The sequence below is a fragment of the Scyliorhinus canicula genome, chromosome 9 (assembly GCF_902713615.1).
Source record: "Scyliorhinus canicula chromosome 9, sScyCan1.1, whole genome shotgun sequence".
Taxonomy (NCBI): domain Eukaryota; kingdom Metazoa; phylum Chordata; class Chondrichthyes; order Carcharhiniformes; family Scyliorhinidae; genus Scyliorhinus; species Scyliorhinus canicula.
The window spans coordinates 174,404,416-174,432,308 of record NC_052154.1 but is presented as its reverse complement, the minus strand read 5'-3'; the positions used below and the strand labels follow the sequence as shown (position 1 = coordinate 174,432,308).

The 27,893-nt window shown below is 45.3% G+C and overlaps 1 protein-coding gene across 1 annotated transcript in view; it reads left to right on the top strand.

Annotated features, from left to right (window-relative positions):
• The window catches only part of lmo2 (LIM domain only 2 (rhombotin-like 1)), a 29,513-nt gene extending 4,556 nt beyond the window's left edge, over positions 1-24,957 (top strand). The window contains exons 2-3 of the mRNA XM_038808233.1: positions 22,536-22,751; positions 24,476-24,957. Of these exons, the coding sequence (XP_038664161.1) occupies positions 22,536-22,751; positions 24,476-24,695 (436 nt within the window). The 3' untranslated portion in view covers positions 24,696-24,957. The remainder of the gene's footprint in view (positions 1-22,535; positions 22,752-24,475) is intronic.
• The last annotated feature ends 2,936 nt before the right edge of the window (positions 24,958-27,893 follow it).

The window sequence follows — 27,893 nt, the reverse complement described above, 5'->3', positions numbered from 1 at the left end:
TTCCAAACTCCACTCTCGAAGAACATACTTTGAAATCTTCTCCCACACAAGATTTTCTTGGGGATGGCTTGCCCAAGCATCCACCTCTCCTTTCAGTATTCCTCTGGCTTGAATTGCTATGTGAATTAAAGCTTCCACACAATCTCTCGGGTGCCCAGTCAGAGCTGCGGAACGCCGCTGCTTCACCGGCTGTATAAAAGTGTCACCAACCTCGGGATTACTACAGATGTCTGGCTTCTCTCTAACCAACTTCTCCAGGTCTTCACCTTATAGCTCTGTCTTTACCTGGGATTCTTTCTCTGCCCCTCTCTTTAACTTCCATCAACAGTACCTTGCTCAGATTCCGGTTCTTTGCTCTTTTGACACAGTCTTTCTGGGACTTCTCTTTTTGTCCCTTAGGTTCCGATTGTTCTTTAGTTTTTGGGGCTTGTTTTCTGCCCTTACTTCATTGTCCTGTCTCTACCGGCAGTTTCTGTGAGAGCTAATTTCTTCTCAGCTGCCTGGTTTCAAATGAACCCAAATGTTTCTATTCTTCGGCATGGGCCTTTGGTTATAAAGCAAAGCAATAGCTTAATTTTTTTAAACCTCTGTAATTACTTTTGCAACCATCTCTGTTTCCAAACACTACTGTTCCTTTTATTCCATGAGCCATAACTTTGCTCACAAATTTGCTGCGTGGCACTGTATCGAACGCCTTTTGCAAATCCATGTTCACCACATCAACAACATTACCCTCATCAACGTCTCAGTTCCCTCTTCAAAAAATTCGAGCAAGTTCCTTAATTAAGTGGCATTTGTCTTTGTGTCTATTAATTTTACCCTGAATTACAGTTTCTAGAGGTTTTCTCATCACTAACGTTAAACTGACTGGCCTCTTGTTGCTGTGCTTATCTTTTACACCCTTTTTGAACAAGGGTGTAACATTTGCAACACTCCAGTCCTCTGGCACCATCCCTGAATCTAAGGAAGACAAAAAAAGTATTGCCAGTATCTCTGCAATTTCCACTCTCACTTCCTTCAGTATCGTTGGAGACATCTCATCCAGTCCTGATGCCTTATCAGCTTGAGGTACAGATAACCGATCTAATGTCAAGAAAATACAGGTATTTTTAGGGGATTTATATTTGTATTGGTAAACGTTAGATATAAGGTATAGTTTTAAGTGGGTTTAGTTTAATGTTTCTGTGTCTGGAAGGGTAAAGCCTATAGTTAGATTCATATTGGACAAAGGTGTTTGTATGTGTGAGGATTGGTGTTAATTCCAACTGTGATTCTGTTGTGCTTAGAGGGGGCTACGATATGAAGAATAAATAAATGAGCGGTGGCTACTTAGAAACTGGGGCCTTGTAAGGTAGAGAAGCTTTTAAGTTTCAGTTCAGCTAATTTGATTACAGTTGGAGATGGGTAGCGAGAGAGAAGACAGCTCTCCCAGCTCTGTTAGAAACAGTTGGTTTATTAGACGAAAGAGGAATCATCTCTCTCAGCCTTGCTACAAGAAAAGCCATATGAAGGAGTGATAGTTAAGAAAAGAGATGCCAGTAACCTAAAGTCCAGCTAGTTAAGGAAACTAGAGAAATGAAGAGAAGTTCCCAAGAGGTCTGAAGTTAAAGAAAGAGAGGATACAGGGAACCAGAACAGATTACTGTTCAGTAAAGTCACAGAGAAGGGCAGCACGGTGGCCTAGTGGTTAGCATAACCGCCTCACGGCGCTGAGGTCCCAGGTTCGATCCCGGCTCTGGGTCACTGTCCGTGTGGAGTTTGCACATTCTCCCCGTGTCTGCGTGGGTTTCGCCCCCACAACCCAAAAATGTGCAGAGTAGGTGGATTGGCCGCGCTAAATTGCCCCTTAATTGGAAAAAATAATTGGCTAATCTAAATTTTAAAAGAAAAAAAAAAAAAAAAAGTAAAGTCACAGAGAGCTGAAAAAGCAGTAATGCCAAGGTGTATGAGAAATTACTACAGTTTATGAGACATTATTTTAAATAATTATGGAAATCAGGTGGATGGACCTCAGAGTTTGAAATCACTCGTATGCCAGCTGGAGTTCAGTGAGACAAGGTGGCTCATGACAGAAAAATCATCTGGGAGGATTTTGAGAAGAAAATCCACAGATGTTCACTTGGGTTCAGAGAGGGGTGGGTCTTACCACAGTCATCTTGTGTGCTTAAAAGGGGTATAGTCGGGATGTGTGGGTGGGTGGGGGGGGGGGTGAGACATGGGGAGAACATGCAAACTCCACACAGCCAGTCATCCAAGGCTGGAATTGAACTCTGGTCCCTGGTGCTGTGAGATTATTAATTCCTACTCGAGTGCTATCTGTGTCTCCCAGCATTCTGTGCACCTTGGTATTGCCCTCTGACGTTATCTGCTGGTTCCCACACACCTGCTATGTTAGTTGAAACCCTCTCCAATAGAACCAGCAAACCGCTCCGCAAGGGGCTTATTCCCCTTCCAATTGAGGCGAACCATGTTTGGTCTGTACTAGCTCCTCCTCTGGAGCCAGTCGCAGTGTTCCCAACACCTAAATCATAGAATCATAGAGTTCCTGCAGTGCAGAAGGAGGCCATTTGGCCCATCAAGTCTGCACAGACCACCTGAAAGAGCACTTCACCAAAGCTCACTCCCCCGCCCTATCCCATTAACCCCTAATCTAACCTACACATGTTTTCGAACACCAAGGGGCAATTTAGCATGGCCAATCCACCTAACCTGCAATTTCTGTGCTGTGGGAGGAAACCGGAGCACCAGGAGGAAACCGACGCAGACACGAGGAGAACGTGCAGACTCCGCACAGACAGCTCCCCCTCTTTTTCTCTTCCCCCCCCCCCCCATTCCCCCCTCACCTTTTTGTCTCCGAAGCACAGCTAAAATTCTTCCTTCAACCAATATTATCAAAACAAATTATTTGGCCATTTATCTCACTGCTGTTTGTGGTATTTGCGACTGCACTTCTGTCAATAAGCAGAATTCAAGCAATTTTACACCATTCAGCCCCTCGAGCCTGCTCCACCATTCCCCACAATCATGGCTGATCTGATTGTGGCCTTGTCGCCTGATTGTTATCTATGAGATAACCTGAGAGGTGTGAAAGGCGCTATGCAAATGTTTACATATGCGTTTTGATGCATTACTCTTTTTTAAAAAAAAAAGAAAGTTTGTTATTTTCATGCCACGAGGAAACCTAGGCAGCAACAGAAATTATACTCCTAACCACTTTTAGGATGTTTTGGAAAAAATGTTGTTTTTTTAAATCATAGAAAGGTTACAGGAAGCTGTTTGGCTTTTCAAGGTTATGCCAAGCTCTCTGAAACAGTACTTTAGTTACCCCCACTCCCCTTTCCCCACAGTGCAGCCAGTTTCTACCCTTCAGATGCCCATCAAATTCCATTTGGAAATCCGCCTCTTTTCAGGCAGTGCATTTCAGATCGTCATCAGTCACTGTGTGGAAGGGATTTTCCTCTTGTTGCTTTTTAGTTCTTTTAAAATAAGAAAATCAATCTGATTGATTTGAAGGCTTGCCAAGGACAACTGGATTCTAAATGACTCTAGAATTCATAGCAATTACTCCATGTGGCTTTAATGAACACTCTAAGTCACACTTGACAGCAGAATAAGAGGAAGCGGTGGCGTAGTGGTATTGTCGCTGGTCTAATAATCCTGAGGCCCAGGATAATGCTCTGGGTTGAAATCCCACCACGACGCATGGAGAAATTTGAATTCAATAAAAATAAATCTTGTATTTAAAAAGTCTAACGACCATGAAACCACTTTTGTCGATTATTGCAATAGCCCATCTGGTTCACTGAGGTCCTTTTGGGGATATAAATCTCCCGTCCTTACCTGGTCTTGGTCCTGGCGTCCTGACAATGTGGCTGACTTGTAAATGCCCTCTAAAATGGCTCAGCAAAACACTAAGGGCAATTAGGGATGGGCAATAAATGCTGGCAAAACCAGAGACACCCACATCTCATGAATTAATTTTTGAAAAGAAATGGGTGTGAAATTGTACATGGGCAGGGACATAAACCAGACAGAATCACAATTGTCCTGGGTCCTTTTGTAGTGTACATTAATAACCTAGACGTGAATGTGGGAGGTATGATGAGTTTGCAAATGACATGAAAATTAGTGGTGTGGTAAATAGAGAGGAGGAAGGCCTTATTACAGGACAATATAGATGGTCTGATCAGATGGACAGAACAGTGGCAAATAGAATTTAACCCTGAAAAGTGTGTGATGATGCATTTTGGGAGGGCTAACAAGTAAAGCAATGAATGGTAAGATGCTAGGAAGTCCAGAGGACCAGAGAGATCTTTGGGTGCATGTCCAAAGATTCCTGAAGGCAGCAGAACATGTGACTAATGTGAGGTTATCCTTTTTGGTAGAAATAACAGCAAAAGGGATTATTATTTAAATGATAAAATATTAAAACGTGCTGCTGTGCAGAGATACCTGGGTGTGCTCGTGCGCGAGCCGCAAAAAGTTGGTTTACAGGTGCAACAGGTGATTAAGAAAGCAAATGGAATTTTGTCCTTCATTGCTAGAGGGATGGAGTTTAAGACTAGGAAGGTTATGCTGCAATTGTATAAGGTGTTAGTGAGGCCACACCTGGAGTATTGTGTTCAGTTTTGGTCTCCTTACTTGAGAAAGGACACACTGGCACTGGAGGGTGTGCAGAGGAGATTCACTAGGTTAATCCCAGAGCTGAAGGGGTTGGATTATGAGGAGAGGTTGAGTAAACTGGGACTGTACTTGATGGAATTTAGAAGGATGAGGGGGGATCTTATAGAAACATATAACATTATGAAGGGAATAGATAGGATAGATGCGGGCAGGTTGTTTCCACTGGCGGGTGAAAGCAGAACTAGGGGACATAGCCTTAAAATAAGGGGAAGTAGATTTAGGACTGAGTTTAGGAGGAACTTCTTCACCCAAAGGGTTGTGAATCTGTGGAATTCCTTGCCCAGTGAAGCAGTTGTGGCTCCTTCATTAAATGTTTTCAAGATAAAGATAGATAGTTTTTTTTGAAGAATAAAGGATTACGGTGTTCAGGGGGAAAGTGAAGCTGAGTCCACAAAAGATCAGCCATGATCTCATTAAATGGCGGAGCAGGCTCAGAGGGCTAGATCGCCTATTTCTGCTCCTCGTTCTTATAAGGTGGTTAAGAAGGCATATGGGATACTTGCCTCTATTGACTGAGGCATCAAATACAAGAACACCTTATCTACTTTGTTTTTCCCTGCAAAATCACTAATCCTCTCACCCCTTTTAACTCGTCTCTTTATCTTCAAGAGTTGTGAAACCTCATTAAAATGTACGTACACAACCAAATCCAGAAAATCTGACCATGGCCATCCAGACTTCCTGGCACCAAGCCTCATAATCAAAATGCATACATATGGATATAACTTCAACTTAAAAATTATGCATTGTTCCTAACGTCTAATTTAAAAATAGTTTTATACAAGGCATACATTTTGGAAGGTTTGCTATAATTTTGTACTGTATTGCAAACAGTTGTCAAAATGCTCGAGAACATTAGCTTATTTTAAATGAATATTTTAACGAACCAGAAAAAGCTAGGGCGGAATTCTCCGCTCCCCACGCCGGGTGGGAGAATCGCGGGAGGGCCGGGCGACTCACGACACGCCCCCCTGGCACCCCCTGCGATTCTCCCACACCCCCCCCCCCCCCCCCCCCCGGAAGAATTGCCGCTCGCCGTTTTTCACGGCGACCGCCGATTCTCCGGCCCGGATAGGCCGAGCGGCCTGACGTTCCCGACCGGTTCACGACGGCGGCAACCACACCTGGTCGCTGCCGTCGTGAACATGGGCGCTAAATGCTGGTTTGAGGCTTGTGGGGGCGGAGAGGGGAGTGAGCACCACGGCCGTGCTCGGGAGGGGACTGGCCCGTGATCGGTGCCCACCGATCGTCGGGCCGGCGTCTCAAAGGGACGCACTCTTTCCCCTCCGCCGCCCCGCTGGATCAAGCCGCCACGTCTTGTGGGGCAGCGGAGAGGAAGACGGCAACCGCGCATGCGTGGGTTGGAGCCGTCAGCCGTCGTGCCGTCAGTCGCGCATGCACGGGTCGGAGCCGCCCAACCTGCGCATGCGCGGCTGACGTCACTTAGGCGCCGCCGTCGCATCATTCTCGGCGCGCCGCCTTGACGCAAGCGTCAAGGCCCGGCGGCCGAGAGTTACGGAGCGCCGCTCCTAGCCCCCTGGGTGGGGGTGAATAAGGTGAGAGGAGCGGCCTCCGAGGCCGTCGTGAAACTCGGCTGAGTTCACGACGGCCATCCCGATTTATCGCGGGAGCGGAGAATTCCGCCCACAGTTCCTCATGAGTCAGAGCAGACTACCATCATTCAATGGATATTATGGCCAGAAAGTTATAACATCTTAAGAGTCTAATAGGAAATAATAAACCCATTAATTGTAAAAATTCCATTCAGAAACATAATGAAAAGAAGAACTTCACAGCGTCCGGTGTCCCAAAGTTCCTCAAAGCCATGAGGTGATTTTGAATTACATTCACTGATACAATGTAGGTAAACATGGCATCTGATCTGTAGACAGCAGGGCCTCACAAACAACAATGAGGTGAAGCACGACATAATTTGTAGGGCATTGTTTGAGTGGTAAATGTTTGTGAGGACACCAGAAGAACCACCACCACGACCTCTCACCCCTAACACATCATTGAATAGTGTCATGGGAGAGGAACATTGAAACATGACAACAAGAGGACGCTATTTAGACCCTTTGAGCCTGTTCTGCTTTGCAGTGTGACCGTAACGGCCAGCACGGTAGCATTGTGGATAGCACAATTGCTTCACAGCTCCAGGGTCCCAGGTTCGATTCCGGCTTGGGTCACTGTGCGGAGTCTACACATCCTCCCCGTGTGTGCGTGGGTTTCCTCCGGGTGCTCCGGTTTCCTCCCACAGTCCAAAGATGTGCAGGTTAGATGGGTTGGCCATGATAAATTGCCCTTTGTGTCCAAAATTGCCCTTAGTGTTGGGTGGGGTTACTGGGTTATGGGGATAGGGTGGAGGTGTGGGGTTGGGTAGGAGCCGGTGCAGACTCGATGGGCCGAATGGCCTCCTCCTGCACTGTAAATTCTATGAAACCGTTGTTTGGCCTGAAGGTTCCTGTCTCCATCTGATGAGCATCAGCAGCAGTGTGCTGCTCAGCAGGTTGTGCCCCAGAAGCCTGTGCACTGACGTTTCCCACCGAGGTGTGTGTATCTGTACTGGTGGAGGGTGGGGATGTCAGCTGTGATGCATCGGTCGTGTCTTCCTTGGGGTTCACCTCTGAGGGAGGCAGGGGAGGGGGCCACCCGGGATGGGCCGGTGCTTTCGGCTGGAGGACCTGTGGGAGAGTTGACATGTGGTCTGTGGGAGGGATGCGTCAGTCAGTAAGGCAATAACAACTCACATTTGACAGGTCCTTCGGGTGGGGCCTGGGTGGATCCTCACTTCTGTAGATTTCGCCAACCTCCTCGTTGGTGACCGCTCTGTCCTCGGCCACACCTGTCGCCTCCAGGGCCCATTCCTCGAAGGTGGTGAGGATTCTTATGAAGTCCGGCCCCCCTTCGCCAGTCTGGGCCCTCTCCCGGTGATTGTGGGAGAGCTTCTTGTGCAGAGACACAGAGAGGGCATTGTATGCATGGTTCACAATAGTGCGGGGGTGTGTGAAGGAAAGGTTGGAGGGATTTTAAGGAAAAGGGTAGTGCAGGGAGGGTTGGGGCCTCATGGCCAGTATCATCACCACAACGCCACCACCTTCCTCTTATTAAGTTTGCTTTTAGTGGGCTAGTTTTCTCAATTAAATCTGTTTATGAAAATTTACAGACATTTTGCTATTACCAAATGATAAAAAGTATGCATCATTCTACAGTACAGGTGTTCCGATTTTAGAAAAAATTTGGTAAGGCTGGTGAGAAATGGATTGATTTCACATAGGTAGTTAGCCCTTTATCTAAGTTTCATCCCTCTTTGTTTGACATGTGCAGAAGCAATGATATTTTAAGATATGAGCAACATATTTTTGTACAGCATCAACTTTTGCAAACCAGGAAGTAATTGTAAGGAGTGGTCCTGGCTAATGAATTCAAAGTGGATACCACACCTTGTTCCCCTTTTGTTTGCAAAGGTCATGGAAAATGTGTACATGCAAGGCCTTGTATAACAATAAAACTGCAATGTGGAAAAGGAGATTCAAGTCTTCTCTATCAATTTTTGGCGCTCCTCCCTATCTTCCTTGTCCACCTTAGCCTTAAACGAGATCACTATCCCGCTTACTGCTGCCTTCAGAGCTTCGCAAACCGCTGCCTGCGAAACCTCCCCTGTACAATTAAACCCCACATATTCCTCGATCACCTTCCCAATCTTAACGAAAAATCTCCGGTCCCCTAAAAACTCCACATCCATTCTCCGCCCTGGCCTCTGGACCACCCCTTTCTCCAGACCACATCCACCCAATGTGGCGCATGGTCCGAAATCAGTACCGCTGAATACTCCGACCCTTTGACACCTGCCAATAACGCCTTCCACACCATAAAAAAAGTCTATTCTTGATTTTTTTGATTTGATTTATTATTGTCACATGTATTAGTATACAGTGAAAAGTATTGTTTCTTGCATGCTGTACAAACAATGGGAAGGAAGGAGAGACTGCAGAATATAATGTTACAGTTATAGCAAGGGCAGAGAAAAGATCAACTTAATATGAGGTAGGTCCATTCAAAAGTCTGATGGCAGTAATGAAGAAACTGTTCTTGAGTTGGTTGGTACGTGAACTTCAAACTTTGGTATCTTTTTCATGACGGAAGAAGGTGGAAGAGAGTATGTCCGGGATGCGTGGGGTCTTTAATTATGCTGGCTGCCTTTCTGAGGCAGTGGGAATTATAGATAGAGTCAATGGATGGGAGGCTGGTTTGCGTGATGGACTGGGGTACATTCACGACCTTTCGTAGTTTCCCGCAGTCTTGGGCAGAGCAGGCTCTATACAAAGCTGTGATACATCTGTAGAAGTTGGTGAGGGTTGTAGCTGACATGCCAAATTTCCTTAGTCTTAGAACAAAGAACAAAAGAACAAAGAAAATTACAGCACAAGAACAGGCCCTTCGGCCCTCCCAGCCTGCGCCGATCCAGATCCTTTATCTAAACCTGTCCCCTATTTTCCAAGGTCTACTTCCCTCTGTTCCCCGCCCGTTCATATATCTGTCTAGATGCATCTTAAATGATGCTATCGTGCCCGCCTCTACCACCTCCGCTGGCAAAGCTTTCCAGGCACCCACCACCCTCTGCATAAAAAACCTTCCACGCACATCTCCCTTAAACTTTCCCCCTCTCACCTTGAAATTGTGACCCCTTGTAATTGACACCCCCAATCTTGGAAAAAGCTTGTTGCTATCCACCCTGTCCATACCTCTCATAATTTTGTAGACCTCAATCAGGTCCCCCCTCAACCTCCGTCTTTCCATCAAAAACAATCCTAATCTACTCAACCTTTCTTCATAGCTAGCACCCTCCATACCAGGCAACATCCTGGTGAACCTCCTCTGCACCCTCTCTAAAGCATCCACATCCTTCTGGTAATGTGGCGACCAGAACTGCACGCAGTATTCCAAATGTGGCCAAACCAAAGTCCTATACAACTGTAACATGACCTGCCGACTCTTGTACTCAATACCCCGTCCGATGAAAGCAAGCATGCTGAATGCCTTCTTGACCACTTTATCGACCTGCGTTGCCCCCTTCAGGGTACAATGGACCTGAACTCCCAGATCTCTCTGAACATCAATTTTCCCCAGGACTCTTCCATTGACCATATAGTCCGCTCTTGAATTAGATCTTCCAAAATGCATCACCTCGCATTTGCCTGGATTGAACTCTATCTGCCATTTCTCTGCCCAACTCTCCAATCTATCTATATTTTGCAGTATTCTCTGACAGTCCTCCTCGCTATCTGCAACTCCACCAATCTTAATATCATCTGCAAACTTGCTAATCAGACCACCTATACCTTCCTCCAGATCATTTATGTATATCACAAACAACAGTGGTTCCGAGCACGGATAGCTGTGGAACACCACTAGTTACCCTTCTCCATTTTGAGACACTCCCTTCCACCGCTACTCTCTGTCTCCAGTTGCCCAGCCAGTTCTTTATCCATCTAGCTAGTACATCCTGAACCCCATACGACTTCACTTTTTCCATCAGCCTGCCGTGGGAAACTTTATCAAACACCTTACTGAAGTCCATATATATGACATCTACAGCCCTTCCCTCATCAATTAACTTTGTCACTTCCTCAAAGAATTAAAGAGTCCTCAAAGAGTCTTCTCAGAAAGTAGAATCGTTGGTGGGCTTTCTTAACTATAGTGTCAGCAAGGGGGGGACCAGGACAGGCTGTTGCTGATCTGGACACCTAAAAACCTGAGGCTCTCGACCCTTTCTACTTTGTTCCCATTGATGTAGACAGCGGCATGTTCTCCACTACGCTTCCTGAAGTCAATGACAATCTCCTTTATTTTGTTGACATTGAGGGAGAGATTATTGTCGTCGCACCAGTTCACCAGATTCTCTATCTCATTCTTGTACTCTGTCTCGTCATTGTTTGAAATCCGACCCACTACGGTGGTGTCATCAGCAAAATTTGAAAATCGTGTTGGAGGAGACTTTGGCCATACAGTCATAGCTGTATAAGGAGGGGGCTAAGGACACACCTTGTGGGGCACCAGTGTTGAGGATGATCCTGGAGGAGGTGTTGTTGCCTATCTTTACTGATTGTGGCCTGTGGGTTAGAAAGTTCAGGATCCAGTCGCAGAGGGAGGAGCCGAGGCCAAGGCCACCGAGTTGGAGATGAGTTTCGTAGGAATGATGGTGTTGCAGGCTGAGCTGTAGTCGATAAATAAATAGGAGCCTGACATAGGTGTCTTTGTTATTTAGGTGTTCCACGGTAGAGTGCCGGGCCATGGAGATGGCATCTGCTGTGGACCTGTTGCAGCGGTTGGCGAACTGCAGTGGATTAAGGCAATCTGGGAGGCTGGAGTTGATTCGTGCCATGACTAACCTTTCGAAGCACTTGTGTACCGGAGAGAAAAACAAATACTCCTGTTCCCTTGGGTGCAGGAACCTCCTCAGATCCACTCTTCCCGCCTATCTCATGAGTTCAGCCAGCGCCTTCGTCACCCCCTGACTGGGCCAGCAAGCATGGCTGCGGCCTGTCCATCTTTGGTTCCTGCACCATATTCCAATTACCCCCCCCCTGCTATTAACTCGCGGGTGTCCAACTCCAGGATGGCCCCCAGCAACCTCTTCACAGACATTTCTAAAAACAATAATTTTGTACAAAATTAAAAGTCATATAGACAAACGTGGGTTAATGAAGGAAAGTCAACATGGATTTCTTAAGGGAAAATCATGTTTAACTAACTTGCTGGAGATTTTTGAAGAGGTAACAGGGAGGGTTGATGAGGGTAATGCTGTTGATGAGGTATGAAGATAGAATGGTGAAATTCAGCCTGTTTTCCTTGGAGAAAAGTGGTTCAGAGGAGATTTGACAGAAGTATTCAAAATCATGAGGAGATGACTTTCAGCAGCGGGGTGAGCTGGTCACTATGTTGTGACAGAGGTTCCTCCACCCTCTTCAACTTCTCTCCTTGCTCTCGTACCTAGGCCGATGTCTTCAACACTGCCGCTTTCACTTGGGCCATCTCCTTCTCCACCAGCTCCTTCATCGCCTTCCACATCACGTCCAGGTGGCTTGGCGTACTGCCATTCAAACTCTTCAGCCATCACCTCGGTCAAAGTCTCCACTGTGAAGGGCACGACCCCACCCAGTGACCTCGCCTCCGCCATCTTTCCTGCAGCCGGGCTGACCCGTTCACTCAATGGCGAACATTCACTCGCTCCCTTCTTCCCAGCAGCTTTTTCCTGAGTTTTCGACATTCCCCTCCTTTCGTATATCCTCCTGCATCAGTTTATCCACAAACTGCCCAATGAACAAGGCATTAAACTCCAAGAGCCTCGAGCAGGAGCCACCCACTGTGCGACTTCCACCCACATGCTGCCACTGGAAGTCAACTCCTCATGATTTTGAATACTTCTGTCAAATCTCCTCTGAACCACTTTTCTGGATTTGTTTACCCTAACTTTCCCTTTCAAGGGAAATACTGCCACTGTCAGCACCTTCTATAGTCTTTAATACCCTTTATCACGCACTCATAGCAACTTTGTCAAATCTCTCCCAGTTCCCACCTGGCTCTGGCTCTGAAGAAAAGTCCTACAGACTTGAAATGTCAACTCTGTTTATCTCTCCACAAATGTTGCCAGACCTGCTGAGTTTCTCTAGTTCTTCTGTTTTGTCCCTGTGTCCAGTCTGTACAGCCCTGTCAGAATTTTGTATGCTTCAATTCGATCCCCCCTCATCTTTCTAAATTCCAGTGAATACAGGCCCAGTTGACCCAAACTCTCCTCGTGCACCAATCTATCATCGCAGGAATCTGTCTGGTGAGCATTCGCTGCACTCCCTCTGCAGCAAGTATATCCTTTCTGAGATAAGGAGATAAAAACTGTACACAATACTCCAGGTGTGGTCTCACCAAGGCCCTGTACAGCTGCAGTAAGACATCCTTGCTCCTGTACTCTAGTCCTCCAGCGAAGGTTAACGCACCATTTTTGCCTTCCTAACTGGTTGCTGGACCTGTATTCTTGCTTTCAGCAACTGGTGTATTAGAACGTCCCGGTCCCTTTGCACATCAACATTCCCAATATATCACCATTTAATTAATGTTCTGCCTTTCTGTTTCTCCGTCTGAAGTGGATAACTTCATCTTTATCCAGGTTATACTGCATCTGTCACATATTTTCCCACTTACTCAAACTTGTCTAAATCGCCTTGAAGCCTCTTAAAATCCTCCTCACCACTCACCTTTCCAAAAAGTTTTGTGTCGTCAGCAAACTTGGAAATATTATTTCCAAATCATTGATGTATGTTGTGAATAGCTGGGGCCCAAGCACTGATCCCTGCTGGACACCATTAGTCACTGCCTGACACTTTGAAAAAAACACCCATTTATTCCTACTCTCTGTTTCCTGTCTGCTAACCAATTCTCAATCTATGCTAATATATTATCCCAATCCCATGTGCTTTAATTTTGCACATTAACCTCTTGTGTGGAACTTTATAAAAAGCTTTCTGAAAATCCAAATACAGCACATCCACTGGTTCACCTTTATCTATTCTGCAAATTAACTCTTCAAAAAACTCCAGTAGGTTTGTCAAACATGATTTCCCTTTCACAAATCCATGTTGACATTGTCTAACCATATTGGATCTAATACCATCCTTAATTTATTTTCTGAGCCATGGTTGGGCAGCTTTTCTTGTGTTTTGCGCCAGAAAGGAGAGTATAACTGTTGCAATGCATACATCTGTTCCTTAAATATTAGCCATTGTTTATTCACCATCATGTTTGTTAATTAGTTTCCCAATCCACCTTAGCCAACTCGTGCCTCATACCTTCATAGTTACCTTTGATTAGATTCAGGACCCTAGTTTCAGATTGGACTTCTTCACTTTCTACCATGTTGTGGTCACTGCTCCCTAAAGGACCCCGCAAAACAAGATTATTAATTAACACCTTCTCATTACATTATACCAAATCTAGGATAGCCTGTTCCCGAGTTGGTTCTGACGCACTAAAAAATTAAATTACACATTCCAGGAATTCATTTGCCGCAATATTATTGCTAATTTGATTTACCCAATCAATATGTAAAGGGGCTGGTTTAGCTCACAAGGCTAAATCGCTGGCTTTTAAAGCAGATCAAGCAGGCCAGCAGCACGGTTCGATTCCTGTACCAGCCTCCCCGGACAGGCGCCGGAATGTGGCGACTAGGGGCTTTTCACAGTAACTTCATTGAAGCTCGTGACAATAAGCGATTTTCATTTCATTTTTTCATTTAAAGTCACCCATGATTACTGCAGAATGCTTGTTACAGGCTTCTCGAATTTCCTATTTAATGTCACCCTCTATTTTACCACTACAGTTTGGAGGCCTGCAGACAGCTCCAACTAATGTTTTCTGTCCTTTTTTTGCTACTTTGCTCCACCCAGATTGAATCTACATCTATATTTTCTGAGCCAATATCCTCTCGCACTATTGCACTGATTTCATCCTTGACTAACAACACCACCCTACCTTCTTCTCCTTTTTGTCCATCCTTCCTAAATATCGAGTACCCCTGGATATTCAGTGCCCAGCCTTGGTCACCCTGCAGCCACGTCTCCGTAATGGCAATTATGGGCAGGAATTACCGGCATCGTCGTGCCCAATTTGGCAAATTCGTCGCAAGACTAGTATGTTAAATCTAAGTAAGTGCAATTATGAGGACATGAAAGCAGAGCAACTAGAGTGAGATGGTAAATGTGCTTAAGGGATAGATCAACAGATGTTCAGTGACAGACATTTTAAGGCATGCTTTGGAATATGCAAAATAGACATAATGTAATGAAAAAGAAAAATTCCAAGTAGAGGGCCCATCCTCTGTGGTTAACTAAAAAAATTAAAGACCGTATTAAACATAAAGAAAAAACACATATTTGCGCAAAGGCGAATGGTAGGTCAGAAGATTAGAAAGAATATAAAGAGCAGCACAGAATGACAAAAATTTCGATACGGAGGAAAAGTACAAGAGAAAATGAGCTTGTAGTATAAAGACAGACAGTAAGAGTTCCTATAGATATTTAAATAAGAAAAATGTTTACAAAGTGAGCTTTGATCCTATAAGATGTGCGTCTGTGGAATTGATCGGGAAAGTTGGGAGATGGAGATGAAATATAGGGGTATTTTGCATCTGTCTTCACTATAGAGAACAAAAGTGACATTCCATAAGTAAACTGGAAATCAAAAATGGGAGGAAGGAACTCCGGAATATTACAATCACCAGGAAAGTGGTATTGAACAAATTGCTGGGCCTGTGGGCTGGCAATTCCTCAGATCCAGGTGGGTTTCACCCTAAGCTCGGGGAATAAGTGGCCAATGAGATAGTTGATGCATTGGTTTGAATTTTCCAAAATGTTCTAGAATCGGGGAAGGTTCCATTAGATTGGAATATCGCAAATGCAACTCCTTTAGTCAAAAGGAAGGGAGACAGAAAGCAGGGAACTCTAAGCCAGTTGGCTTAACATCTGTCATAGGGAAAATGTCAGGAATATTTAACACCCAGTGCTGCCCTTCCTTGAGCCAGGTCTCGGTTATCGCCACAATATCATGTTTGCACAATGTATTCTGCACTGTAACTCCCCATTCTTATCCATGTATTCACACACGTGCAGTATAGCCCTGATATAGACTTTGTTGCTTTCTCCCTTTCTCTGAATCTACCTATCAACTTACTCTTCTTTCTTCCAATGCTATCTGACTCTCCCAGTATTTTCTGCATCCTGGTATTCCTCTCTAATATTCTCTCCTGGTTTCCACACTCGTACCGGGTTAGTTTAAAGCCGTCCCAACAGTGCTAGCAGAACACTCCAGAAGGAACTCAGTCTCAGCTCTGTTCAGGTACAACCCAACCGGCTTGTACAGAGCCCCAGAGCCAGTTCCTGTGTCCCAGGAACCTGAGGCCCTCCCTCCTACACTATCCTTTCAGCCACGCATTCACCTGCCTTAGCTCTTATTTCTGTACTCATTTTCACGTGGCCCTGGGAATAATCTGGAGCTCATGGCTGGAATTCTCCAGCCATCCGTTAGTGGCCGGATTCTTTGTTCCTGCCAGAAGTGCACCCCGCCCGCAGGTTTCCTGGCAAAGTGGAGTTATTGGGGCTATGGGTTATTTTCTGGGTAATTATTAATGGGACAGTGTGACTTTCCTTTCAAAGCCATGAATAGAGATAAAAGACATTAACCAGTCTAATATTCAGTTCAGTATATCATAATAGAAAGTTTCTTATGTTCAGAGTATAAGGGCAAGGAGGTTTGTTGAACTTGTTATAAGACACTTGTTTAACCTCAGATGGTATATTACGTCCAGTTATGGATGTCACTCTTTCGGAAGGATGTGAGGATTTTGGGGAGAGTGCAGAAAAGATTCATGAGAATGGTTCCAGGTCCAAGGAAGTTCAGTTAGGAATATTCTCCTTGTTGGAGAAGAGAAGGGTGAGGAGAGATCTGACAGTGACATTCAAAATCACGAAGGGTCTGGACGGATTGATAGGGAAAGGATGAAGGGACTTGTGAAAGGATTGAGAACGAAAGGACACAGATTTAGAGTAATTGTCATAAGAAGCAAAAACAATGGGCTGGATTCTCCGCTGCCCGCCGCTGGTAGTGGAGTTCCCGATGGGGTGGAAAATCCAGCGTTGGCCAAAAAACGGGATTGGCACCCACCATTCTGATGCTCCGGTCTGTCGCTGGTGGCAGCATTGAGGTTCGTACCTCGCACTAGCGGGAGGATGCAATGGGCTAAATTGACGTATTTGTATCCTATTAACGAACAAGGCACTGGATTCTCCAAGCCTGCGTGAATCTCTGAGCCGAGAGTTACGTGGGTGAGAATTGGTGCAGGCATTTCCCAGCGTGGTCCTGCCACTGTGGACCTCGCAGGGGCCAAGGGCGTAACTCTTTTTAGGGAGTTCCCCAAAGTCCTTTACAGGTCACCATTCTCCCCACAATGCAAGTCCTACCCGCCCCATCAGAGATTCCCCCCTGCCCTGTACGAGCGACCACCCCCAACTGAGAACCCCACCTGAAACCCACCTCCATTGCCTAGAAGCCCCACATTATAGCAAACTCTGCCTGGAAGCCCCCCAATACAGAGGCCCCCACCTGGAAGCCCCCCCCCCCCCCCCCCCCATTACAGAGACCCCTGCCTGGAAGCTAGAGAGCACTCCAGACAGAGACAATAAAAAATCATTGCTTTAAAACTCACCTGTACAACACACCTTCTGGTTCAGGCTCAGGGCTAAATCGCTGGCTTTGAAAGCAGACCAAGCAGACCAGCAGCTCAGTTCAATTCCCGTAACTGCCTGCCCGAACAGGCACCGGAATGTGGCGACTAGGGGCTTTTCACAGTAACTTCATTGAAGCCTACTCGTGACAATCAGCGATTTTCATTTCATTTCATTTCGCCTGCAAATTCCTAGAAAGGGAAATCAACATCAGCTGTGTTTAAACCCTCTCAGATCTTTGATCTGCAAGGCTTTCATTCACATCAATTGATTTCACGAGAACATAAGAACTAGGAGCAGGAGTAGGCCATGTGGCTCCTCGAGTCTGTTCTGCCATTCAATAAGATCATGGCTAATCTTTTTGTGGACTCAGCTCCACTTACCCGCCCGCTCACCATTACCCTTAATTCCTTTACTGTTCAAAAATCTATCTATCTTTGCCGTAAAAACATTCAACGAGGTAGCCTCAACTGCTTCACCGGACAGGGAATTCCACAGATTCACAACCCTTTGGGTGAAGAAGTTCCTTTTCAAATCAGTCCTAAATTAGCCCTGCCTTCCTTATTTTGAGGCTATTCCCTCTAGTTTAACATCCAGTGGAAACGACCTCCCTGCTTCTATCTTATCTATTCCTGTGATAATTTTATATATTGCAATAAGATTCCCCCTCGTTCTTCTAAATTCCAATGAGTGTCGTCCCAGTCTACTCAGTCTCTCCTCATAAGCCAATCCTCACAACTCGGGAATCAACCGAGTGAATCTTCCCTCTACCCTCTCCAGTGCCAGTACATCCTTTCTCAAGTAAGGAGACCACAACTGTACACAGTACTCCAGGTGTGGCCTCACCAGTACCCTCTACCAGCTGCAACATAACCTCCCTGTTTTTAAACTCCATCCCTCTAGCAATGAAGGACAACATTCCATTTGTCTTCTTAATTACCTGCTGCACCTGCAATCCAACTTTTTACGATTCATGCACAAGGCCACCCAGGTCCCTCTGCACAACAGCATGCTGCAATTTTTTACCATTTAAATAATAGTCCATTTTGCTGGTATTCCTACCAAAATGGATGACCTCACATTTACCAACATTGCACCCCATCTACCCGAGCCTTGCCCATTCACTTAAACTGTCTATGCCCCTCGGCAGACTTTCAGCGTCCTCTGCACACTTTGCTCTACCACTCATCTTAGTGTCATCTGCAAACTTTGACACATTACACTGTGCAGAGCAGAGTTTATCAACCGCCAGTGTTCCCTGAGAAATGTGCAAGTATGCCGCGACCGTGACTATTTGTATTCCTTTTTCACGACTGGGAATGGAACGTCTTCATCTTTAGGTCAATAGCGCAGCACGGTGGCCCAGTGGGTTAGCCCTGCAGTCTCACAGTGCTGAGGTCCCAGGTTCGATCCTGGCTCTGGGTCACTGTCCAAATTGAGTTTGCACATTCTCCCCGTGTTTGCGTGGGTTTCACCCCCACAACCCAAAGATGTGCAGGGTAGGTGGATTGGCCATGCTAATTTGCCCCTTAAGTGGAAAAAATTAATTGGCTACTCTAAATTTAAAAAATATATATATTTCGGTCAATGACCCAAAAGATCATCTGTTTTTTGTTCTGCTGCGCTGTTAACATGTACGGGAACTCATCCAACAATTAGCCAAGGAGAGATCAGTGAACCAAAACAAAGTAAACCACAGCAGAAGAGCGCTGGGAAAAACGTATTTAAGAGCACTCTTTGCTAAATGCTAATCGCGATTAGAAAGTGGCGATTCGGACGCTCCTTAGAAACGGTCGGTTGTGGGTCAGTTTTCTCAATTTACAACACAACGTTCTCCATCTTTAACCAATTAAACAGCATGCTCTCCGAATTCTTTCAAACAAAAAAGCAGACAACTGTTCAAAAGCCAGGTGTAAATTTCATTCTACCTTATTTAAATCCTCATGTGTATTTAAATAACCAAGCCACAAGTGGAAAAGATGTCAAAAAATAGTCAAGAGTCGTCTGCGTGGATTTCACACCCACAACCCAAAGATGTGCAGGCTAGGTGGATTGGCCACGCTAAATTGCCCCTTAATTGGAACAAATTAATTGGGTACTTTTTAAATTAAAAAAAATATATAACCCAGAGTCGGTTGAGCTATTATTTTTAATACAAATGCAAACAGAAAATGGCTGGTATTTAACGCCTCGGAAACGGATGACAATGGAAGCAGGGAAAACTGTAAAATTGTGTGGAATGATTTTGGGTAGGGCCCCTGATGTCATCACGTTTGGTCAGACCTTTTATAAGCGTTGGACAGCAAGCTGCATCATCAAAGACAGCGATTGAAAGACATTTAATTTTATTAAGCTGAGAAAACAGAACATAATTTTACAGGCCCATCGGGAATCAACAACGCGAATGAGTGGGAGGGTTCTGTGGTGTCGCTGCACTCCCCTGGTGCAAGGTCTTACAGATTGTACAGATTGAGTCTCCTGCAGGCCAGTCTGCAGTAGCTTTATTAACCAGAAGAAATGTTCAATTCCTCACTGTCCAACCTGTCTGCAATCAATCCTGCAGATGTGTGTTTACTATCTGGAGACCAGCCACATTGGTCACATTCTCTGGCACTCCTCCTGTCCCACAGCTCCACCCCCCCCCCCCCCCCCCCCCTTCCCCACCCCCACTGCATAGCTGCAAGGATAGGTACTTGCTGACACGGAATGTCCATTCCTTTGCACATAACACCAAACTTTGGGGCCGCCACCTCCCTCTGAGCCGTGCTCAACCCGTCAACTATAATCTTCTTTTCATGAGGAATGTGTAGCACAGATTGTGTGAAGCATCGTAAAGCTTGGGGAAAGAAATGAAATTGTTTTTCTCAATTTGGGACATTCTGGTACCAGTCTGAGCCTTGGGCTACGTTGTGAAGGTGTGTTTACACCCTGGGCACCGTGTACCATCTTTGCCCCCACAAGTTGCTGCCCTTTCTCCATTTGTCAGCTGTAAACTTTGCTGCCGTGTTGAAGGGGGGAAAAACGTCTTTCAGTTGCATGTTCTCTTGGGGGACAGAGCATGATTTTAATGATGCAAGAATTGGTTTGTCTGTTCTGACTCAGATGAGGGTGTGAGCAATTGAGTCATAACTGTGTATAAGAAAGAAGAAAAACTTCACTATTAAATATAACCAGGAGGGGGAGGGGTGTGTGAGTATGTAACTGTAAATGTATTTGGCATCGCACACAAACATGAACATATTTGGATAGGCACTGAGGAGAGAGCCATGACATTCATAAACGAATGAGAATTATGTGACTGGTGGGTGGGTATGTTTTTTTAAAAATTAATTTAGAGTACCCAATTCATTTTTTTCCAATTAAGGGGCAATTTAGTGTGGCCAATCCAACTAGCTTGCACTTCTTTTGGGTTGTGGGGGCAAAACCCACGCAAACACGGGGACAATGTGCAAATTCTACACTGACAGTGACCCAGAGCCGGGTTCGAACCTGGGACCTCGGCGCCGTGAGGCCGCAGTGCTAACCCACTGCGCCACCGTGCTGCCATGAGTGGGTATGTTTTAGCGTTTTTTTCTAATATTCATTCTTGGGATCTGAGCACTGTTGTTAAAGCCAGCATTTATTATCTATCCCTCATTATGCCTGAAAGGTGGTCGTGGGTTGTCTATTTGAGCTGCTGTGGTACATGTGGGACAGGTATACCCACAGTGCTACTCAGAAGAGAGTTACAGGATTGTGACCCAACGACCTTGAAGGGATGGGGATGTAATTCCAAGTCAGGGAGGCACATTACTTGGTGGGAAGCCACACGGTGGTGGTGTTCCTGTGTGTCTGCCGCCCTTGTCCTTCTGGATGGTCGAGGTTGCAGCTTTGGAAGGTGTCTTCGAAGGACGCTTGGTACAGATTATACGCATGGCTGCCACTGTGCATCAGCGGTGGAAGGAGTGAATGTTTAAGGCAGTAGTTTACAACTGGTGTGCCCAGCGGTGTCAACGTCCCATCTCCATGGAGACAGTACGCTGGACGGCGCCGCCTGTACTGTGCTATTGGCCACTGTTGGTTCAACACTACATTGTGGGGCATTTATGAGCAATCGATTCAGCTGAAAAAAAGTGGGCATACCGTGGAATCGCTTTTCTCATTGAAGTGTGCTGCATTACTGAAGAGGCTGGGAACCACTGAGGCAGAGGACTCCCCTCCTGGCCTCTGGTTCATCAAGCAGGATGCCCAGGGAGGCATCGCTGAATTTGAGCGTTAAAGCTCCCTGCCCACTTTGGGCCATCTCCTCCTCAACATTCGGCAAGTTGTTGTCTGGGCGCCTTATAAATATGGCGCCTGGATATTATGGCGGAGTGTGTGCCATCCTGCCCCAGCCTGTCGGGCAGTATATCAAGAAACCCCTGACTGCATAATTAATTAGGCCGGGGCCGCGTGATATCGTGCGACTAGCCAGCAGTCTCTGGAGGGGGAAACACTCCTCATCCCTGCCCCCACCACAGGACTTAATGCCAGGAGGGAAAATTTTACTCATGGAATTCTGATCTCTCCGGGAATCCAAGGAAATGAGGAATGGATGGGAATGTGGAGTTGAAGTCAAAGATCAGTCATGAACTTGTCGAATAATGTAGCAGGCATGAGGGACCATATTTCTAATGTTTTAAATTTTCAGTGTGTACCTCTAATGCCTTTGATCCTTTGCCCTATTTCAGCCCGTCATGTCTACCTGGCCACATGATTCAAACTACCAAACACCCCACCTCATGCTTTCACATGTTGAAATTAATTTGCCAATGATCCGTCCATTCTGTAAATTATTAATGTCCTTTTAGATTTTATTTCATGCACCCTAATGTTAACTACATCTCTGCACCCCCCCCCCCCCCCCGAATTTGGTGTGATAATGCAATGTTATATAGCCTTTGTTCACTCTTAAACTTAAAGCATTGGGAAATAATTTTACCGTTGATTAACTGCGTGACAAAACAACACAACGCTTTGTTTCCACTTGACTTTCCATTGCGAAATATATCTGAAGTCTTCATTGGCGCTGAAGAAATGCAAAGTATGTTGAGTTTTAACAAAACATTAAAAACAATTGGCTGAATGCTTACCTGATGTAAGTCATTATGTAAGACATTTTTGGTAATACGTGTCAGCTATTTTCTATATTAGTGTTTCCCCCTACAGGCGTTATTGAGTACTGTATCACATTTAAAAATAATTCTCTTGTCAAAAGTCCCTCCTTTTCAAACAATGAATTCCTTTGCAGGTGTATGGTGCCATGGCAGCATTTGTCTAGGTGGCTGGTATTGATGGAAGTGATGATGGCGTCACCGACAAACGCCGTCACCCTTTAGCCGTTCCAGCATGTGTTACTGGATAACAACCAAGAAAGCAAGCCCGGGCTGACTTTCACCTCCCTAACTCAGATGTCACATTTTAGTACCACTCGCACACATTCCGCTGATTTACCGAGCACGTGGCCATCTTGCTGTCTCGCTAACAGACTGAGAGGGTATCTCAGCACTTTGCTCTGATTTTTGACCGAAATCGCTTCTAACCCCAATTGTTTCATTGCAGGGAGCCAGTGGATGAGGTTCTCCAGATACCTCCTTCATTACTAAACTGTGGGGGTTGTCAACAGAATATTGGAGATCGTTATTTCCTGAAAGCTATCGATCAATATTGGCATGAAGATTGCCTGAGCTGTGACCTGTGTGGCTGCAGACTAGGAGAAGTGGGCAGGAGACTCTACTATAAACTAGGCAGAAAGCTCTGCCGAAGGGACTACCTCAGGTATGGCATATTTATTCTGCACCAGAATGATTAAGAAATTCTGAAACATGACTGTGAAACAGTCTCAGTGAGTCACAGGCTCCACTGTGTCACTATTGGGAGCCTTTGTCCATGCAAATATTTGAACTCCGGTATACAATTAGTCACATGGCAGCACAGAACTTGAGTATTGCTTGAAAGAGACATGCTGTCGAAGCTTCTTGTCTTGCACTCACCAGGACAGATCGCAAGAATGCCAATAATAAAGGAAACAACAATTTATACTGTATGAGTAGAGTGTGCTGATTGGGTGGCAAGTGGACTCTGATTGGTGAAAGCTTTGCCAAGGAGAATGCACCAAGTAACATTTACCCGACACGCTTTTGTTCAAATTCAAACCAAGCAGGTTGGCACTGATTGATCAAGGTATTGCCACGGGGAATGAACAGATAGAGTTCCAGGTTATTGCCACTCGCTGCATTTTAAAAAAAACAATTCCTCCTTACATTCTCCCTGCATCTCAACCAAAATCTGAAATCTGTGTTGCTTAGTCCTTACGCTATCATGGGAACAGTTTTTCTTTCGCTACTGTATCCAAACCTGTCATAACCTTGTACGCATCTGTAAATTCTCCCCTCGGCTGCCTTTGCTCCAAGGAGGACAATCCTAGTTTTTCCAATTTAACCTTGGAACTAAAATCCTCACAGCTCTGGAAGTATTCTGGGTAAATTTCCTCTACACCCACCGAAGGATCCTCGCGTCTTTCCTATATGTTGTGATCAGAAATGGACACCGCTTTGCAGCTGGAGAGCAACCAGAGCTTTATAAACATTCGGTATAATTTTCTTGCTTTTGTACATAACACCTCTATTTATGAAGTCAAAATTCCTCAATATGTCCTACCACCTTCGAAGAATGATGCACGTGCACCCCTGGGTGCCTCTGTTCCTGCTCACACTTTGGAACTGCACCATTAAGTCTGTATTTGTCTCCCTAACCCTTCTGTCAAAATGCATCACCTCACACATCTGCTAGGGAGACGGTGGTGCAGTGCGATTGCAAATTGATGGGAGAATTAATTTAAACATTTCTGGGACACCCACGGCTCCATCACCCAAGAAGTTAACATGTTTGGACACTCCTGGAAATAGGGACCTTCAGACAGATCTGATGTCCACCTTTCAACTTCTATTTAGAGTAGAAACCATTGCTAAAGCTGCGATCATCTGGTCTGTATACTTCAGCATCAAAATTAGTGTTTTTCAATTTTATCTGTTCATGTGAGGCATCACTGGCGAGACCAGCATTTTCTGCCCATCCCTAATTGCCCTTGAGAAGGTGGTGGTGAGCAGTCATCATGAACTGTTGTAGTCCATGTGGTATAGGTACACCCACAGTGATAGGAACAGGGGTAGGCCATTCAGCCCCTCGAGCCTGCTTTGCCATTTAATGAGATTGCAGCTGATCTCTGGCCTAACTCTATATACCTGCCTTTGGCCCATACCCCTTAATATCTTTGTTTAACAAAAATCTGTCTATCTCAGAATTAAAATTAACAGCTGATCCAGCATCCATTGATGTTTGTGGAAGAGTGTTCCAAAGCTCTATCACCCTGTTATCAGATATTGGGGTTCTCTACTGTTCTTTTCCACTGATCAATGCCTATCCATTTGATCAAGTGCAGATTTAATTTGTAGGCTTCACCGTTTCTCAAGCTTTAGACTAACTTCTTTTCTTTCCTCCAGGTTATTTGGTCAAGATGGACTATGCTCTGCCTGTGACAAAAGAATCCGGGCCTATGAAATGACGATGCGAGTCAAAGACAAGGTCTACCACCTGGAGTGTTTTAAATGTGCAGCTTGTCAGAAGCACTTCTGCGTAGGAGACAGATACCTGCTCATCAACTCAGACATTGTCTGCGAACAGGACATTTATGAATGGACTAAACTCAATGGGATGATCTAGAATTATACCTGATCCCCTCTACAGATTGGTCTCATAGTAACTGTGTATATATGAATTTACCCTTTTGTAAGAAACTGTAAATGTTAAGGACTTGTACAGATATTTTATTAACACAAGCTGTGAAGGTTTCATTCATATACGCAATTTACTGTGAACTATTAATTTCTGCTTCACTAAAGAGATGGAAATGAATGTCATCTTATTTGACAAAAAACTTGCTCCTCATAAATAAATGAAATAACTGTTCAGTTTGGATTCCATCTAGAACGCCTCTACTTGATTCCAGACCTCGCCATACCTTGCCAATGGCAAGGGAAGAACTTGATGAGAATTCCTTTGGCCATAATTTAGTGTTCAACTTAGTATTTTCTGTCTTCATTTATGGGATGTTGGCATCGTTGGCAAGGCCAGTATTTATTGCCCCTGCCTAATTGCTCGTCAGCGGGTGGTGGGAGTCTTGAACCTCTATAGTCCAAGTGTTGAAGGTACACGCATAGTGCTGTAAAACACGGAGGTCCAGGCATTTTAGTTCCAAGTTAGGGTGGTGTTGGACTTGAAAGGTTACTTGTAGGTGATGGCGTCCCCACAAGTCTGCAGTCCTTGTCCACAGTATTGTGGAGGGTGTCACCTTCAATTCCACAAGGACAGTGCAGTGGTCACCATGCCAGGCATTTCTGCAACAGGTAGATTTGTGAGGACAAGGCAAAGTAGCCTTTTTCTTGTGTTGGTTCTCTCCTAATTCCCTTAGGCCTACTTTCCTACTTTGACAGGTAAACCCTCCAGGACTCAAGTAGTTCACTCAGTCGTGGTGCTACACAGCCAAGCTTTGTGATGAAAATTGAACCCAACCTCTTCCCCCACCGGCAACATATTTTGTGCCCATAGCACCCTCGCTAGATCTTCTAACTGGTGTTCAACTCGAGGGGGGGTGCATGGAGTTAGTGGTTGGAGGTAATCAATGGGAGGTTTCCATGCACATGTTTGAGCTAATACTTTGAAATTTCATGTGGCCTGAGTAAATGTTACCCCCTCCCGACTGTATGCTACTGTGCCGTTCCCTCTAGTGGGTCTGTCTGCCGATGGGACAGGACATCACCTGCGAAATGTGGCACTGGCATCTGGGACATTGGCTGTCGGCATAATTCAGTGAGTATGATCATGCCATCCTGTCCCTTTGCTAGTCTGTGGAACAGCTCTCCCTAATTCTCCAGATGTTAGTGAGTGGGACTTTGCGGAGTCAACTGGCCTTTCTCATGCCATAGATAGGTAAGTAGCTATTAGCAAAATCATTCCAGAGAGCAGTTAATTGCCAACCATATTGCCCTGGCTCGGAGTTCCTTGTCAGCCAGACTGGATCAGGATGACAGATTTCCTTCCCTGAAGGACATTCATGAAGTACATGGGTTTTTATGACAATTTGATAGTTTCAGGGAGCACTCTCATTGAGACTAGCTTTGCAATTCTGATTTATTTAAATTCTCTTAACGGTCATGGTGGATTTCTACCGTATGTCTCCAGATCGTTTGGCCAGCTCTCTGGATCATTATTCCTATTATATAACCTCGATGCTACTGTACCTGATATTTTTGGTACAACATATGACACAAAGGAGATTTACCAGGATGTTTCCCGAGCTGGAGAGTTTTTTAGTTATGAACTGAGATTGGGTAGACTGGGGTTTTTACCCTTGGAGCAGAGGGGGACATGATTGAGGTGTCAATAGGCAGGAAGAAACGTTTCCCCTTGGTGGAGGGATCAGTGACCAGGGGGGAGATTAAAGGTAAGGGGTGGGAGGTTTCGAGGGGATGGGAGGAAACAACTTTTTCACCCAGAGGGGGTGGGAGTCTGGAACTCACTGCTAGAAAGGGTGGTGGAGGCAGAGACCCTATTAACGTTGAAGAAGTGTTTAAACATGCACTTGCGATGCCAAGGCATACAGGGCTATGTCCCAAGTGTTGGAAAATGGGATTAGAAAACTTCAGGGGTTGACTGGCACAGACAGATGGGCCGAAGGGCCTTTTCTGTGCTGTCGACCTCTATGACTCTATATAAGGAGCCTGAGGAAACAGGTCAATTCTGGTCAAGATGAAAATAGCTGATAAAAAAGGTGGTGATACTTGGAGGGGCTGGTTTAGCTCACAAGGCTAAATCGCTGGCTTTTAAAGCAGACCAAGCAGGCCAGCAACACGGTTCGATTCCCATACCAGCCTCCCCGGACAGGTGCCGGAATGTGGCGACTAGGGGCTTTTCACAGCAACTTCATTGAAGCCTACTCGTGACAATAAGCGATTTTCTTTTAAGGGGCTGGTTTAGCTCACCAGGCTAAATCGCTGGCTTTTAAAGCAGGCCAGCAGCATGGTTCGATTCCCGTACTAGCCTCCCCGGACAGGCGCCGGAATGTGGCGACTAGGGGCTTTTCACAGTAACTTCATTGAAGTCTACTCGTGACAATAAGCGATTTTCATTTCATTTTCATTTCATTTCATTTTTCATTTTTCATTTCATTTCATTTTTATTTTCAGGGGGCAAGTCGTTGCAAAGCCAGAACTTTGTTGCAACAGTTCTTGGATGCAACTTCCTCAGCTCCACCACCCTCAACTGCTCACCCATGATGTTCCCCTCCTTCATTAGGTTAGCTGTGGAACATTTCACTGGTGACTTCCCAGTGTTTAGCTCTATTCTCCTCCGGACATCTCCATATTTAGGGTTGCAATGGACTTGAATGCAAAAGCTAGGCTGCCAATCCACCACAACGCTTATGATTGCTCTGTTGCTGTCGGTGCTTTCTTTCGAAAGAAACATGCATACATCCAACAACCAATTGTTCAACTCATCTGTAATAAAATGAAATAAAAACAAAATCTTTGACAAATAAGCAAGAATGGAAAGTCATGAAAGCATGGTGTAACAGACTATGAAATCATTAGACCAGCCATTAAATTTAAAGTATTTTATGCAACTACAGTCCCATTTTATGCGCAAGGTTTTCCCATCCTGCCCGCAGCAGGACAATGTAACGGCAAGAAAGCAGCTGGAAACCCGCCAACGTAAAAGTAGGTTGCAATTATCCCAATGGCGGGCTGGTTATCCCACCGTCCAGTAGCACCAATGCAATTTGCATTCATTAAAATTCATTTAAATCTCATAAATGTTCTTTAAACCGGCTGCAAAGCCATAATTTCCTCCTGCCTTCCAACC